At 31.4% G+C, this 13,802-nt stretch overlaps 9 protein-coding genes across 9 annotated transcripts; 4 read left to right on the top strand and 5 right to left on the bottom strand.

The window, feature by feature from the left end:
• Nucleotides 1–18: 18 nt before the first annotated feature.
• Nucleotides 19–1,837, bottom strand: DFA_00464 (uncharacterized protein; the record flags this gene model as incomplete). The annotated part of the gene is made up of 3 exons (XM_004358396.1): nt 19–245; nt 327–1,505; nt 1,567–1,837. The coding sequence occupies 3 exons, from the start codon at nt 1,835–1,837 to the stop codon at nt 19–21; spliced, it is 1,677 nt and encodes a 558-aa protein (XP_004358453.1).
• Nucleotides 1,838–2,321: 484 nt separating this feature from the next.
• DFA_00463 (uncharacterized protein) lies at nt 2,322–3,053 on the top strand (the record flags this gene model as incomplete). The annotated part of the gene is made up of 2 exons (XM_004358395.1): nt 2,322–2,541; nt 2,617–3,053. 2 exons carry the CDS (start codon nt 2,322–2,324, stop codon nt 3,051–3,053), a joined length of 657 nt encoding a protein of 218 aa, XP_004358452.1.
• An 80-nt stretch (nt 3,054–3,133) lies between these two features.
• DFA_00462 (uncharacterized protein) lies at nt 3,134–5,677 on the bottom strand (the record flags this gene model as incomplete). The annotated part of the gene is made up of 5 exons (XM_004358394.1): nt 3,134–3,423; nt 3,524–3,873; nt 3,961–4,105; nt 4,204–4,944; nt 5,665–5,677. 5 exons carry the CDS (start codon nt 5,675–5,677, stop codon nt 3,134–3,136), a joined length of 1,539 nt encoding a protein of 512 aa, XP_004358451.1.
• An 88-nt stretch (nt 5,678–5,765) lies between these two features.
• On the top strand, nt 5,766–6,683 carry DFA_00461 (uncharacterized protein; the record flags this gene model as incomplete). The annotated part of the gene is made up of 1 exon (XM_004358393.1): nt 5,766–6,683. The coding sequence occupies one exon, from the start codon at nt 5,766–5,768 to the stop codon at nt 6,681–6,683; it is 918 nt and encodes a 305-aa protein (XP_004358450.1).
• Nucleotides 6,684–6,952: 269 nt separating this feature from the next.
• On the bottom strand, nt 6,953–7,366 carry H3b (histone H3; the record flags this gene model as incomplete). The annotated part of the gene is made up of 1 exon (XM_004358392.1): nt 6,953–7,366. One exon carries the CDS (start codon nt 7,364–7,366, stop codon nt 6,953–6,955), a length of 414 nt encoding a protein of 137 aa, XP_004358449.1.
• Nucleotides 7,367–7,810: 444 nt separating this feature from the next.
• nek2 (protein serine/threonine kinase) lies at nt 7,811–9,827 on the bottom strand (the record flags this gene model as incomplete). Its single annotated transcript, XM_004358391.1, has 7 exons — nt 7,811–7,911; nt 8,127–8,299; nt 8,404–8,684; nt 8,794–8,923; nt 8,999–9,316; nt 9,432–9,649; nt 9,744–9,827. The coding sequence occupies 7 exons, from the start codon at nt 9,825–9,827 to the stop codon at nt 7,811–7,813; spliced, it is 1,305 nt and encodes a 434-aa protein (XP_004358448.1).
• A 255-nt stretch (nt 9,828–10,082) lies between these two features.
• On the top strand, nt 10,083–11,433 carry rpl35a (S60 ribosomal protein L35a; the record flags this gene model as incomplete). The annotated part of the gene is made up of 4 exons (XM_004358390.1): nt 10,083–10,128; nt 10,303–10,456; nt 11,044–11,079; nt 11,160–11,433. 4 exons carry the CDS (start codon nt 10,083–10,085, stop codon nt 11,431–11,433), a joined length of 510 nt encoding a protein of 169 aa, XP_004358447.1.
• A 534-nt stretch (nt 11,434–11,967) lies between these two features.
• Nucleotides 11,968–12,738, top strand: DFA_00457 (uncharacterized protein; the record flags this gene model as incomplete). Its single annotated transcript, XM_004358389.1, has 3 exons — nt 11,968–12,029; nt 12,098–12,416; nt 12,511–12,738. The coding sequence occupies 3 exons, from the start codon at nt 11,968–11,970 to the stop codon at nt 12,736–12,738; spliced, it is 609 nt and encodes a 202-aa protein (XP_004358446.1).
• A 165-nt stretch (nt 12,739–12,903) lies between these two features.
• On the bottom strand, nt 12,904–13,602 carry DFA_00456 (uncharacterized protein; the record flags this gene model as incomplete). Its single annotated transcript, XM_004358388.1, has 2 exons — nt 12,904–12,973; nt 13,139–13,602. 2 exons carry the CDS (start codon nt 13,600–13,602, stop codon nt 12,904–12,906), a joined length of 534 nt encoding a protein of 177 aa, XP_004358445.1.
• Nucleotides 13,603–13,802: the final 200 nt, after the last annotated feature.

Here is a 13,802-nt window from a genome sequence, read left to right as displayed (position 1 = left end):
TTATTATTATATACATATTTATAAATTATTAATATAATTTTCAGCAAGTTTTCTGGCACAAAGTAATAATTCAAAGTTTTGGTAATCCTTTTCAATCATTCTCTCCTTGGTGTGACCAAGGTAATTATCCATATAGAAAATATTTCCCACTTCAACTCCAAGCGTAGCAATATTGGCTTTTGGTAGTGTCATTTCATTCTCACTTAATTCATCAAGAAATGTAATGGCTAAAATAGGATGTATCTCTACAAAAAAAACATAAATAAAAAAAATAAATGGTAAGTAAAAAAAAACAATTAAAAATATATATTTTTAAATTTACATACTATTTGATAAAAGTTCTCTAACTTTTGTTCTAATCATTGTAAAATCTGTAGAAGTTTCAGAAACAAAAGATTTAATAGATGCTACTAGAATACATCCATTTACCTTGTAGTTTGGATCGGTTTCTTGATAGAGTCTGGTTTCATTGTGACGGAACTGACCATTTAATAATCCACTTATCACTGGGGTTGTATCAGATTCGGTGTATCCCTTTTTATCTACAACAGTGACATTTAGGTTGTCAATGATATCTTTGATGAGGAGACTATTGAGTTTTGAGTTTTTTTGTAGGATATCACACATTGGAGTAAAGTTGAATGCATGAGTTCCATGTACAGCACCACAATTTGATGTAAAATATGGATATTTGATTTCTCTATCATGAAAAGTATTATAGATTCCATTGATAACTGTTGATTTACCAGACCCAGCTTTTCCATCAATCACCACAACCAATTGGAAATCAAAAAACTCTCCTGAAAACAATGCGGTTGGAATACTAAAGTAGCCCTGAGTTAAAACTTTGACCTTTTCATTTGTTGGGTCTTGGACAATTTTAAACTGAATGCGACTAGGTGGCATACGAGTGGCAAAAGTATTTTGAATTGGTTTGAGAGTAAACGGGATAGTTCTTGATTCATCTGGTTGGACTCCTTGTTCACCCAAACAAATGTTGACACCATAATAAAATTCATTTCTTCCAATTTGAAGATATGATTTTGGTGGAAGTGGTTTGTTTTCTGGTTTGATTGACATTTTCAAAACTACGTTTTCATTGAGTTTTTGGGCCTTGCTCTCTTGGTCCAAGATTACCTCAATGGAGAAATCACTGTTTTGTTGTTTAAATAATGTGGACAAGAGGTCATTCATTTTCAATGGATAAAAGATAGGACAATTATCCAATTGATTGCTAATGATTCCATTCTGGACCACAGCAAGTAAGTGTACAGACTGTGATTGAATGTTTCTAATGGATTTGAGTAGTCTTTGATTTGGACGAGGTGGCAAAGCATATGAAAACAATACAATGACTGGGTCTCCCTTTTGTGACGACTTGGGTCTGATTGATAATAAACATTGGTCCAATGATTCTGACACTGAATCTCCCAAACTTTTAAAAAGACATTTAAAAGAAGAGGCCATATCTATAGTTTGATTATGATTTGATTCATTTTTAAATTCTAAAAATTAAACAATCAATAAATTTGCTAAAACAAAAATATTATTTAAAGGTATAAATACTATTTAAATCAGATACCATATCATTTTTGGTTCTATTTAATGAAATTTCTCTTGGAGGGGATTTGTGTTGATGAACCAAGAGGTCAAAATGAACGTGGTTGGGTGAAGATTTAATAAAATCAAGTACAAAGACAATTTGTGATGCTAAATTTTGTTGATTTGTAATATCAAGTAGGATGATTACTTGGTTGGGTGATTTATCGTCATCATCACAGATGGTTTGACAATTGGTTGGTATTAATTGAAGTGGAATAGGTTCAAAATGTTCCATGATTGTTGGAATGAAAATTTGGAAAATTAATTTTTTGATAGAGAAGAAAAAAATATTTTTGATTTGAGAAGAATGATTGGTTAATAAATAAATATAAACCAATCAATTGTACTTTTATAATCCTTGATTTATTATTGGATATATCAAATACTCTCAAAATAATAAACCCCAATTGTTTTATTATTAAATTTTTGAGTCAACATTTTGGTGGTTTAAAAACAGTGTTGTTGCAAGTAGTGGTGGTTCTATTTATTTCATGGCCCTTTTCGATGGAAAGGGTAATCAAATGGCGTATGATAAAAATAACAATTCTATTCTTCAAAGGGGACTCTTTGTTAATAATCATTCAAATATTTATTCATTAAATTATTTTTTGATAATTCCAGTGATTATTCCAACCTAAAAATAATAAACCATCAACAACAAGACAACCAACAACCAAAATTAATAACAAATTCATAATCATTTTAAATGTATCAGTACAATGGATGCAATTAATCATAATTTTTTGGATATTATCAACGAGTTAAAAAAAGAAGTTTCTGATTTGAAAGAAACAATCAAAAAACAAAATGAAAGCAACCAAACAGCATTAGAACTATTAACAAAGAAAATAGAAAAAATTGAAAAAGAGCATGCTGATGGAAAAGATAATGATGACCATATAAAAGAAGACAATGTAGAACCATTATCGATCAAGTCTGGTATAGTTGGATTATTTTCCAACTTTTCAAACAAAACTGTACCAATTAAAAAAATATTAAATATTATTTTAAAAGAAGGAACTAAAGAAAAGAATGGCCTTTTAATTAAAAATATAAAAGGATTACTCAAAACATATAGTAAAGATATTCTTGGTGGTGAAGCAAATCAATATCATATCAAAGTGTATAATGGTGATAAACACAATGTAAAAAAAGATTTAAAGGGAGTTGTTATCTACTTGGTATCAATTTCAACTGCAAGAATAATCATGGATGAACATAGCCAAGAATTAGAAAAGATTAAAAAAGAGTTTATTAACTGTAGAATCATCATTGGAGCTTCGATCTATGGTTCAAATGCTACTCCAGTGGGAACCAACATTGATGGTATAGTTGATGGATGTTTATCATTTTTTTATATTTGTACTACAAATATAACCAACTCAAATGTTTATCCACTTGATAAAAATCAATCTGCTTTTAATATCATAAAGAATCATTTAATCAATTAATAAATATATTTTTAAAGTGACAATAACTATTATTTGTTTTTTTTATTTTATTTACAATTACAAGTGTTTATTTATTTACTTTATTCTCTTTTTGTGAGTCCATCTATGAGTTTAGGGCCTTGATTTTGTTTAGTTTCGGCATCCATCTTTAATAAACGTAATTTGTTCATGGTAACAGTCTTGATTCTCAACAACAAACGGAAAGAGGCATAATCCTTTTCAATGGATCTCTCTGTGGCACCCTCGACATAATTTTTGAGGTAGATAATGTTGGGGGCATGACCCAGCTTGGCTATATTTTGTTTTGGACCTTCCATTTCCGATCTTTCCAGCTTATCTGAAAAGGTGATAGCAATAATTGGTTCAATACCTAAAATATAAATAAATAAATAAATAATTAAATAAATATGATTAATATATAATTTAATTTATAAATGAAAACAAATTTGATTCACTTTTATATAACATACCTTCTTCCTTAATTTCCTTAATTCTTGCTAGGGTTTCCTCAAAGTTACCACTTACAAATGATTTGATAGAGGCTACATACACGATGCTATGGACTGCACATTCTCTATTGGCAGGCTTCTCCTCGTTGCTTCCGTGAATATACTTTCCTGCCAATAGATTAGCATAACTGATTTTAGTGGCTGATCGAGAAATACCTTGTTTGTCGACCAACAAGACATTCAATGACTTTTTAATGATTTTGAACAAGTCTAGATCGCGATGTGGACTATCCTCTAAATATTGGGCAAGATAACTTTTGATATTATAAAATTGAATGCATTTTGTGGTATGTGAATCTGTTGCGTTTGAACTAATTAAAAAATATAATAATAAATAATAAATAATTTTAATAACATGTCTTTTTAAAGTATGTATATTTATATATTTAACAACATACGTTAAAACTGGATGAACTACTGGTCCAGTCACAAACACGTTTACCACTTGATTGGTAGCCGCTGACTTACCAACACCTTGTTCACCATCGAGAGCAGCTTTTATATCAACCTTATTCTCTCCATCTTTTGTGATACCAAATTCCCCTACAAATAATACTATACATGAGAGTTAGAGATTGGGTATTATATTAATAATAAAATTTTAAATATTTATAAATTTATAAATATGTATGAATACATACCAGTAGGAATACCAAAATAGCCACTAGAAACAACAATGTGTGCTGGTGAAATAATACTAAATTTGATTTCATGGGGTGGCATTTCATTATCACCACCACTTCTGTCAAATGATCGGAGAAGGGTCAATGGAATCTTGAATCCTTCTCCCTCGCCAATTGGGACATCTTTTTCGATTTTGTAAGCCAATCCTTCATAGAAATGGTTCTTGGCTATTTGGATAGTGTAGCCTGGTTCCAATTTCGACTTGAGAGGTCTAAGATTAAACACGATTCGGACATCGTCTTGAAGAGTCTGGGGGACGGTGTCAATAGGAAGGGTTACACCAACTGATACTTCTCTGTTGTTATTGGCATTGTTGTGGTCTTGAAACAAGTCCATTTCTAACTTGGTGAATGAGAATTCGTTGAATTGCTTGACTAGAATAGCCTCTGTACTTGGTATGAGACTATCCTTGGGGTGCATGTTGACAATGTTGAGAGAAATTCCTTTTGCCATTAGGGTTTGGATAGAGTTGATGACAGCGGCATTCAAAAGAATCGATACATTGGTGGTAAACAGTATGATCACTGGATCACATTGGTCTGATTGTTTGGTATGGATGGAATCACCACAAATCTCCAATGCTCTAGCCAAGGAAGTGCAATAAGGATCCTTGCCCCATTGATAGATACCCATAATCGACCGATACATAGATTGAAAGTAACCAGGTTTTTCAACTTTTAATGAATCCTCTTTTGGTTCTATATTAAAATAGAGAAAGAGAAAAAGAAAAAGAGAAGAGAATAATAAATTAATATATGTACAGCAGATATATATGTATGTTTGATAAAGGATGGGGGGTGGTGAGACATACCAAGAGGCTAAAAATAGACTGTTTGTTTTGTTCGCTGGCCAATACCTGTTTTACCTCTTCGGCTGAAAAGCTAAACACAGAGAACATTTGTGATGAAGGAGATTTCTCTACAAGCTTTTGAATGTATGGACCGGATTGTGAAAGTAGTGACTTTTCATTCAATATCACAATTACACTTGGGAACTGTGTCGTGATGTGTGTAGGACAAACTACTGGTTGTGACATATTTCTAATGACTATAGATTAAATTTAAATATATATGTATGTATATATAGGATGTGTGATATGTGATATGTGTATTGAGATTCAGAAACAAACAAATAAAAAGATGCTTATTTGTTTGGTGAACTTGATGAATGAAGAATGATGAACGATCGTTGTGCTGTTGATCTCTATATAATTTGTGTATGTGGGAGAGAATCAAATTTTTAGGGATTCTTCATTCTGTTACCTTCGAGTGATACCATCACAAACCTTTGGTAATGACTTGATTATTTACTTCTTCTTGGGTTCAGCGAAAAATAAAATGAATTAAATTTTTAATAATCAAATTTGGATCAACCCAACCATTCCAACAAAAGCTTTGAATCTCAAGAATGATTCATACCCTCGTACATCATTGCCTATTGATCAATCTTCATTAGTAGATAATAACAAAAGAGACAAGTAGAGAGAGAGAGAAAGAGAGAGAAAGAAAGAGAGAAAGAGATGGATACACTATCACCATCATCATCATCACTGCTAGAAAGAGTAGAAGAAGAGAATAAAGAATTAAGAAAACTCATTGACGACATACATACGAGGATGTGCACTATAGAACAAGAAAACAAGTCATTGAAAGACACTGTAGAAGAGCAACAAGCAAATTTGTATTGTTTGGGTGATAAATACAAAATACTAAATGAAAGAACTAAAACACTTGAACGCACTATACCATCACCAACATCATCACCTATAGTACAAAATAATCAACATACCAAAGGAGGAGAGCCCTCTACTTCAACTTTTGGTTATTTGAGTAATCTCTTCAACTCTACCATGACCGCTCCACCAAACAAATACCAAAAATCCTCTTCATCCTCTTCATCAGCACTAACAACCAATAATAATAATCCTAATCCTATTAATAATAATATAACAACAAATCTTTCACCAATTAGAATTATATTATCAAGGCCTAGTCAAGGTTTTGAAAAAGGATCGATTGATAAAATACAATATTATCTAAAGACAAAAGTACATTTGTATATGTTGAACAAGTCAAACATTAATTTGTTGGATTTTAATGTTGTGGAGCATGAACAACTTGCAAACAATCCACTCAATGCCATAACCAAAGGTGTATGTCTGTATATGGTTGGTTTTAACAGTGCAAGAATCATATTTGATGAACATCTTGATCATATCAATAAGCTACGCGTACAATACCCATGTTGTAAAATAGTATTGGGTCTATGGGTGTATGGCGCTAAATCAGAGCCAATCCAATTAGATACCAATAATGCTACCGACCAAGTCCTAACTTTAATCCACTCAAATGGTTCAATGGTTGATGAAAAGTGTGCACATGCTATAGAAATAATAAATAATTTAATTCAATCTAATAATCAAAGACAAGATAAATAGAAAGGCAGATAGATGTATGTTTAAATGATTAATTATACAAATTGTTTATTTTATAATTTGAAGTCAAAGCAATTGCTTTGGCTTTGTACTTTTTACTGTAGCTAAAAAAAAAAAAAATTAGTATTTTTTAAAAAATTAATGAAAGACAAAGAGTAATGAGATAATTAAAATCGTAATGATTAGATAAATTTGGGTGGTGTTGAAAAACACCTTTTGAGTGATATTAAGCACTCAACGTTGGGCATATGTGGCGTATGCTACTTGTTCATTTAAGAACGTTCACCACGGATTCTCTTGGCGAGTTGGACATCCTTGACCATGATAGTGACACGCTTGGCATGGATGGCACATAAATTGGTGTCTTCGAAAAGACCGACAAGGTAGGATTCAGAGGCTTCTTGGAGGGCTTGAATGGCAGCGGCTTGGAAACGAAGATCAGTCTTGAACTCTTGGGCAATCTCTCTTACAAGACGTTGGAAGGGCAACTTCTTGATGAGCAACTCTGTGGTCTTTTGGTAACGACGGATTTCACGGAGTGCGACGGTACCTGGACGGAAACGATGGGTCTTTTTGAGACCGGCAGCGTTGTTGGAGGGATACTTGGAGGCGGACTTGTTTGAAAGATGCTTACGTGGGACTTTAGCACCAGTGGATTTACGAGCGGTTTGTTTAGTACGGGCCATTTTTAATGATTGTTGTTTGTTGGAATAAACTTTAAAGGATAGTGTGTTGAGAGATGCTGTTATGCTGCTTGTTGTTTGCTTGGGTTGATTGCTTGTAGTAGTGAAGAATATCACAGGGGTTGTTTTTTTGTTGGATACAAAGAAATTAATTGAGTGATTTGAAAAACCCAAAATTCATTCTTAAATACCGTGGTGAGCTTCATCAAGCTGCGCGCCATTTTTATAATTTTTACAGTTTTTTCGAAAAATCCATCAAAAAAATTAACCAAAACATAGACATTTCTCATTCTTCATTCAAATTCAAAAATTTTCCCCCTTAGAACAAATTTTAGCTGTTGGAAGACGACGAGGAGCGTACCTCAATTTTAGCGGTTAAGGATTGATAGGTCTCCTTTAGTCAACCGTCGTTTTTCAGATGTCGATCCTTGGTAGGGTGGGCCAAGATCAAGATGCGTCGACGTAAATGTAATGTGGGCGATGATGATGATCATCACACAAATAAGATAGACAAGAAAGATTGATTATAATATTGTAATTGTAGAATTCTATTTTTATTAATTTATATACCTCTTATGGTATTAAATTTGTATTAATAATAATAATGATAACTATTATTATTATTATTATTATTATTATTATTATTATTATTATTATTATTATTATTATGATTTATAAACAAAGTTTAATTTATGTCCCATTTCGATTGGTTGATTGATCGATGATTATTATTATTATTAATGGTAAAGTTACTTAAAACTACCAGGTAAAGTTTGAGTTCTTTTAAGTTGAGTGAATGATGTTTGATAGTTTGTTGTTGAAGTTGTTTGTTGTTGATATTGTTGTTGTGTTGGCAACAATGATGATTGCGATGGTTGTGATGGCAATATTGGTTTTTGTTGTGGTTGTCCTCCTTGTTGTTGTATAGTATTCATTCTAAAAAAATAAATAAATAAATAAATAAATAAATAATATTAATTAATTAATTTTTAGTATATTATATTCATCATATTATTTGGTTTTAAAACATAAACACATACCTATTTTGATCAATATTTTCTTTACCAGATGATTGATGTTGTTGTAACAATAAAATTAATTGTTGCTCCTTTTGAAGTAATTGTTGTTCTTTTTGAAGTAATTGTTGTTCCTTGAGTTGGAGATTATTCTCACGTTCCACAACAACTCTTTCTCTTTGTCTCAACTCGTCTTCTACTTGTTTCATATTTTGGTACATTTGGTTGATTTTCTTCTCCTTGTATCTCAATGCCAATGGAGCAAATGTATGCAATAAATCATGTACAGATGGTCTTTTATGATTCTAAACAAAATAATAATAATAATAATAAAATAAATATTTATAAGTATACAAAGTTTAAATAGTAGTAGTAGTATACTATACTATAATATGTGTGTGTGTGTCTACATACATCAAGAGTCATCATTTTAGAAATAACATCAGATAAATCTTTGGAATAGTAATTTGGAACTGGATCGTAAACACCTTGTTTAATCTTATCATACAATTGGTTATGTGTAACTGCTTCATGGAATGGTGGTCTAGAAACAAAAGAGAGAGAGAGAGAGAATAAGAATCTTAAAAATGTCAAGTATATAATATATATTTTAACATACTTGAAAGTAGCCATTTCATAGATGAGACAACCGACCGACCAAACATCGGATTTGTCATTGTATGGCTTTGAATAGATTTGTTCTGGACTCATGTAATGTGGTGTTCCGACAAAAGTTTGAGCATGTTGAGCACCACCAGTGAGGATCTTTGCCAATCCAAAATCACCCAACTTGATGTTACCACGGTCATCCAAGAACAAGTTACCAGGTTTGAGATCACGATGTAAAATGACTCCATCCTTTCGGTTGTGAATCTCATGCAATGCAGACAAGATTTGAAGTAATGTTCTCCAAATTACTTCTTCTTCAATTGGTTGACTAGAGAGAGTGAGAGAGAGAGAGAAAGTCAAGACAAATAAATAAATGTTAGATATTACTCTCTCTCTTTCTTTAAGTTATATAAATATATATATATATATATATTTTAACATACCGATCACTTTTACACTTTTGAATGAGTTGACCAAGATCACCACCTACACAGTACTCCATGATGATGTATATTTTGGTTTGATGAGCATCGATGATACGGTCATAGTATCTTACAATGTTTGTATGTTTCAACTTTTGAAGAATGTTTACTTCGTTGACCAAGAGTTGCTTCTCCTTTTCCTTCATCTCTCCATAATTGATTTCTTTCCAAACTAATATCTAGAGATAGTAACAAACAACAAGAAGAAGAAGAAGAATAGTAGTATTAGTTAGTATAATCATAATTTGATTAAAATGAATGAATAATACAAACTCTTCCATCTTCCTTTCTTTTAATCTTTGATACACAACCAAATGATCCTTTTCCTAAATAACCAACATGTTCGTATTTATCCATTTTCCACTATCTCTTATCTATCTTTCTTTCTTTCTATTCTCTCACTCTTTTTTAAACAAACAAACAACAAATAAATTAAAAAATAATTGAGCGTCAAGCTTGACAGAGTAAAGCATGGTTTTCCCTCCCTTCAACGGTGAAAAATTCAAATTTTCAAACACACAGATTCTTCTCTCTTCTGTTCTGTGTAACAGAGTGTTTACTACTTACTACTTGTATTGATCAATATTAATAGTATCTTCTCTAGATTCAACAATGATTACATCAACATCATCACCATTTATTACAAACAATGATAATGGTAAGAGAATGAAGAGGAAGAGGACATGGGTGATGATCGACGACTAACCTCTCTCCTAACATAATAATCTGTCATCATCAATATTATTATTATTATTATTATTATTATTATTATTATTATTATTATTATTATTATTATTATTATTATTATTATTATTATTATATATGTATCTAGAATCAGGGTTTATTGAAAAGGAATTAACAGTAATAGACGATGGATTAGTATCATCTTACAACAATGAAATGAAGAGTGATATTATGAAAGAACTAAAAAAGATTGTCAAAGAGATTGATAATGATCAATGGATGTATGATTCATCAAGTCCAATGTAAATAGTAGTCGTAGTAACTTTGAAAACAATTTAGTCTTCAACTATATCTTTTACGGTTCACTATAAAGTACTGTTACTTTATTTGTGACGATGATGGCGCAACAAATAGTTAGGGTTCTTCATCAACCTCTGCAAACGATAAACAAATGATGATACAAACGATGTTTGTACTACACTAACTACTACACTTATCTAATTTATGCTCCATCATTCAACTATAATTAAATAAATAATCATTACTATCATACTTCTATACCTTTGTCGTCAGACATCATCAGTTCATCGGTTGTAGACCTCAGTTTGCGAAAAAAAATGCACGTCCTTATTCAAATTTGATTTTTTTTAAATTTTTTGTCGATTTTGCACGAGAGTGTCAGCAGCTGGCATGCCTTGAACGCGTTTTGTATGAGAGTATCCTAGGTTTCGTAGACAACACATTAACAGAGAGGAAAATGACCAAGTAACTATTTATCCATCTATCACTATCAGTAGTAGATATCATATATAGCGATGTAACTAACATATCCTTCCTTCCCTACCCCCTACTCTATCACTTATCACTTATCTTATCACTATTATTAAAGGTTATACACTAAAGGCGTTGTTTTGGGTTACAGAAGGTAAATACAGAAGATAGAAGATTAGAGTCGCGATTACAGGATAGTACAGTCACTTATACATCAATCTATTACATTTTTAGATCCAAGGTTTCCCAATACAACAACATCTCACTCGTCAAGATCGAAGGTGTTGTTACCCGTAAGGATACCCGTTACTACTTAGGTAAGAAGGTTGCTATTGCCCGTCGTGTCAAGCAAACCGAAAAGAACCCAAAGGGTGTCAAGATCGTCTGGGGTAAGATCTGCAAGCCACACGGTAACAGTGGTGCCGTCCAAGCTCGTTTCTCCAAGAACCTTCCACCAAAGGCTATGGGTGCTAAGCTCCGTGTTATGATGTTCCCATCTGCCATCTAAATGCGTAATGTTTAGAAAATAAATACTTGTTTAATCCTCAAAAATTATATATAACGCGCTAGAAACAAATATATACACAGTCAAATCAAAGTAAAGTAACTTGGAGTAATCAACAAAATAACACAAAGCAAGCTCGATATTTTTGATTTATTTGTATGATTATGATGGAAGAAGAGAGAGAGATTTATATATGATTTTCTTTCTTTTTATTGTTGTTGTGTTTGACTGTATTTGTGTTTTGTTTGTTTTTAAGAGATAACAAACACATAACACACAATTAAAATAACACTGACGAAAAGTCATTGATTATTTATTTAATCATGATTATGATGATTAATCATAATCAGTCAAAACCGAGTAGAGCGTGTGTGGAAACTGATATTATAATATTATAGTAGTATTTCCTCAATAATAAAATAAATATATAAATAATAATAATAATAATATATTCATTGTTGTATTTAATATATAGTATAGTTTTAAAGAACTAAAGAGAGAGAATTTAAGAAAATGGGGTTTGTTAGTGAGAATAATATGAAATATATAAAGTCATCCATAAAGAGAAATAAATTTAGATTATGGTTAAAGAGTAAAAGGTATGTACATACACCTTTTGACAACAAAGAAACATTCAACACAATATTAATTAAATGTTAAATATTAGCCCATTTCCATGGATTATAATATTTTCATTAATTGCAAATGTGCCAATACTATTATCAATGTTAATATTGGTACCAATGAGATGGTCAAATCAATGTAGTTATCTATCAGGATTTTTGGTATTGTACATGGGAGTATTTGCAATCAATCTATTATATTCCTTTTATTTCCATAAAACTATGAAACAGAAACGTCCTCGTTCATGTATCACTGTTGCCGAGGATTGTGGATTATCATCGTTTTTCCTCTTTACCTCATTATCAATTATATTATTTATTATTTGTGAATTCCTGAGACGTGGTACTGAATTTTCTCAATGTGTAAGTAGCCATAAATAATTACATTCATTCAAGTCCATACATACATATTAATCTACCTTGTCTTTATATATATATATATATTTGTATATTTTAGTATCAAACCAATAGTGGTATTTATCATTTGTTAAGAGGTGCACAAGGAATGGATATATTCTTTTTGGTTGGATTCCATATCATCAGTTTCCTAAATGTATGTTGTAGTTGTTACAAAGCTAAAGGTGCAATGAAAAGAGCACTACCATTCTCCTCAGTTGTTGAACCATCGGTCAAGAAACCATCATCAGAATATGAAGATTCCTATGATAATCCAATTAGAAAATAAACAAATAGTAGTAGTAGTAGTAATAGTAATAGTAGTATTTGACCAAACCAAACTAAACCAGAGTGAGAGATTGTTTTAAAAAAATATTAAATTATGTTTTAGTTAAATTGATTGTTGTTGTTGTTGTTGTTGATTTTTAAAAGGTTGTCCATCCATAAGTGTGATTTAAGATAACCATTTGTTCTTCTTTTGAATTGAAAAGTTTGTTAATGAATCTACAGCATCTTCTCTTGCACTATAATAATAATAATAATAATAATAATAATAATAATAATAATAATAATAATAATAATAATAATAATAATAATGTAGATGGTTAGTATCCAAAATGTTTTGTTGTTGTTGTTGTTGTAAGAGTAGTTTGTTTGTTTGTTTGTTTGTTTGTTTCACATTAACTTACGATTCTCTTAATTCATCATAATTATCAATTGTATATGTAAGGAATTGTCTCCAACGAAGACGTTCAACTCTACGTTTACGAAGGAAAAGAACACGAGATTGTTTCATGTGTCCTGGATAGTCAAACTTTTCATTCTCGTGACTGCTGTCATAACCACCTTCTGGTCCAGCCTCACCATTGACATTCAGATCCAATTCTTGGTCTTCCTCTTCAATGTCTTCGATATCAAACTTCATATCATCGAATTCGTCTGGGTCGGCTCTATCCATATCGTTCTCGTCGATCTCGTCGTCATCCAAGATCTCATTTTCTTCGTCTTCGTCTTGCATGTCGTACGATTGAGCATTCCACTTTTGTGAAATGTCTGAACGACCCAACTCTGAAAGATCTCCATTCTTTGTAATAAAGAATGGTCTTGGTGTTCTTCTAACAAATTGTTTAATGAATTGTATCTTTTTTGTCATTCTCTTTCTCTATCTATCTATATATTCTACTTGTTTGTTGTGCGTATTGTATTCGTATTGTGTTGTTGTACAGTTGAATATATTGTAATCGAAAGGATGAGGTTGATGAAGAAAAGGGAATATAAATATATATACAAAGATGTGTAAGGAAGGGGCAACGACGATGATGATGATCTTAATTAAGGTACCTATGCTGTCTG

The sequence above is a fragment of the Cavenderia fasciculata genome, assembly GCF_000203815.1.
Source record: "Cavenderia fasciculata unplaced genomic scaffold Scf_Dfasci-F-a-25c12.r2-5, whole genome shotgun sequence".
In the NCBI taxonomy this organism is placed as follows: Eukaryota; Evosea; class Eumycetozoa; order Acytosteliales; family Cavenderiaceae; genus Cavenderia; species Cavenderia fasciculata.
This window is presented reverse-complemented; position numbering and strand designations above follow the sequence as displayed.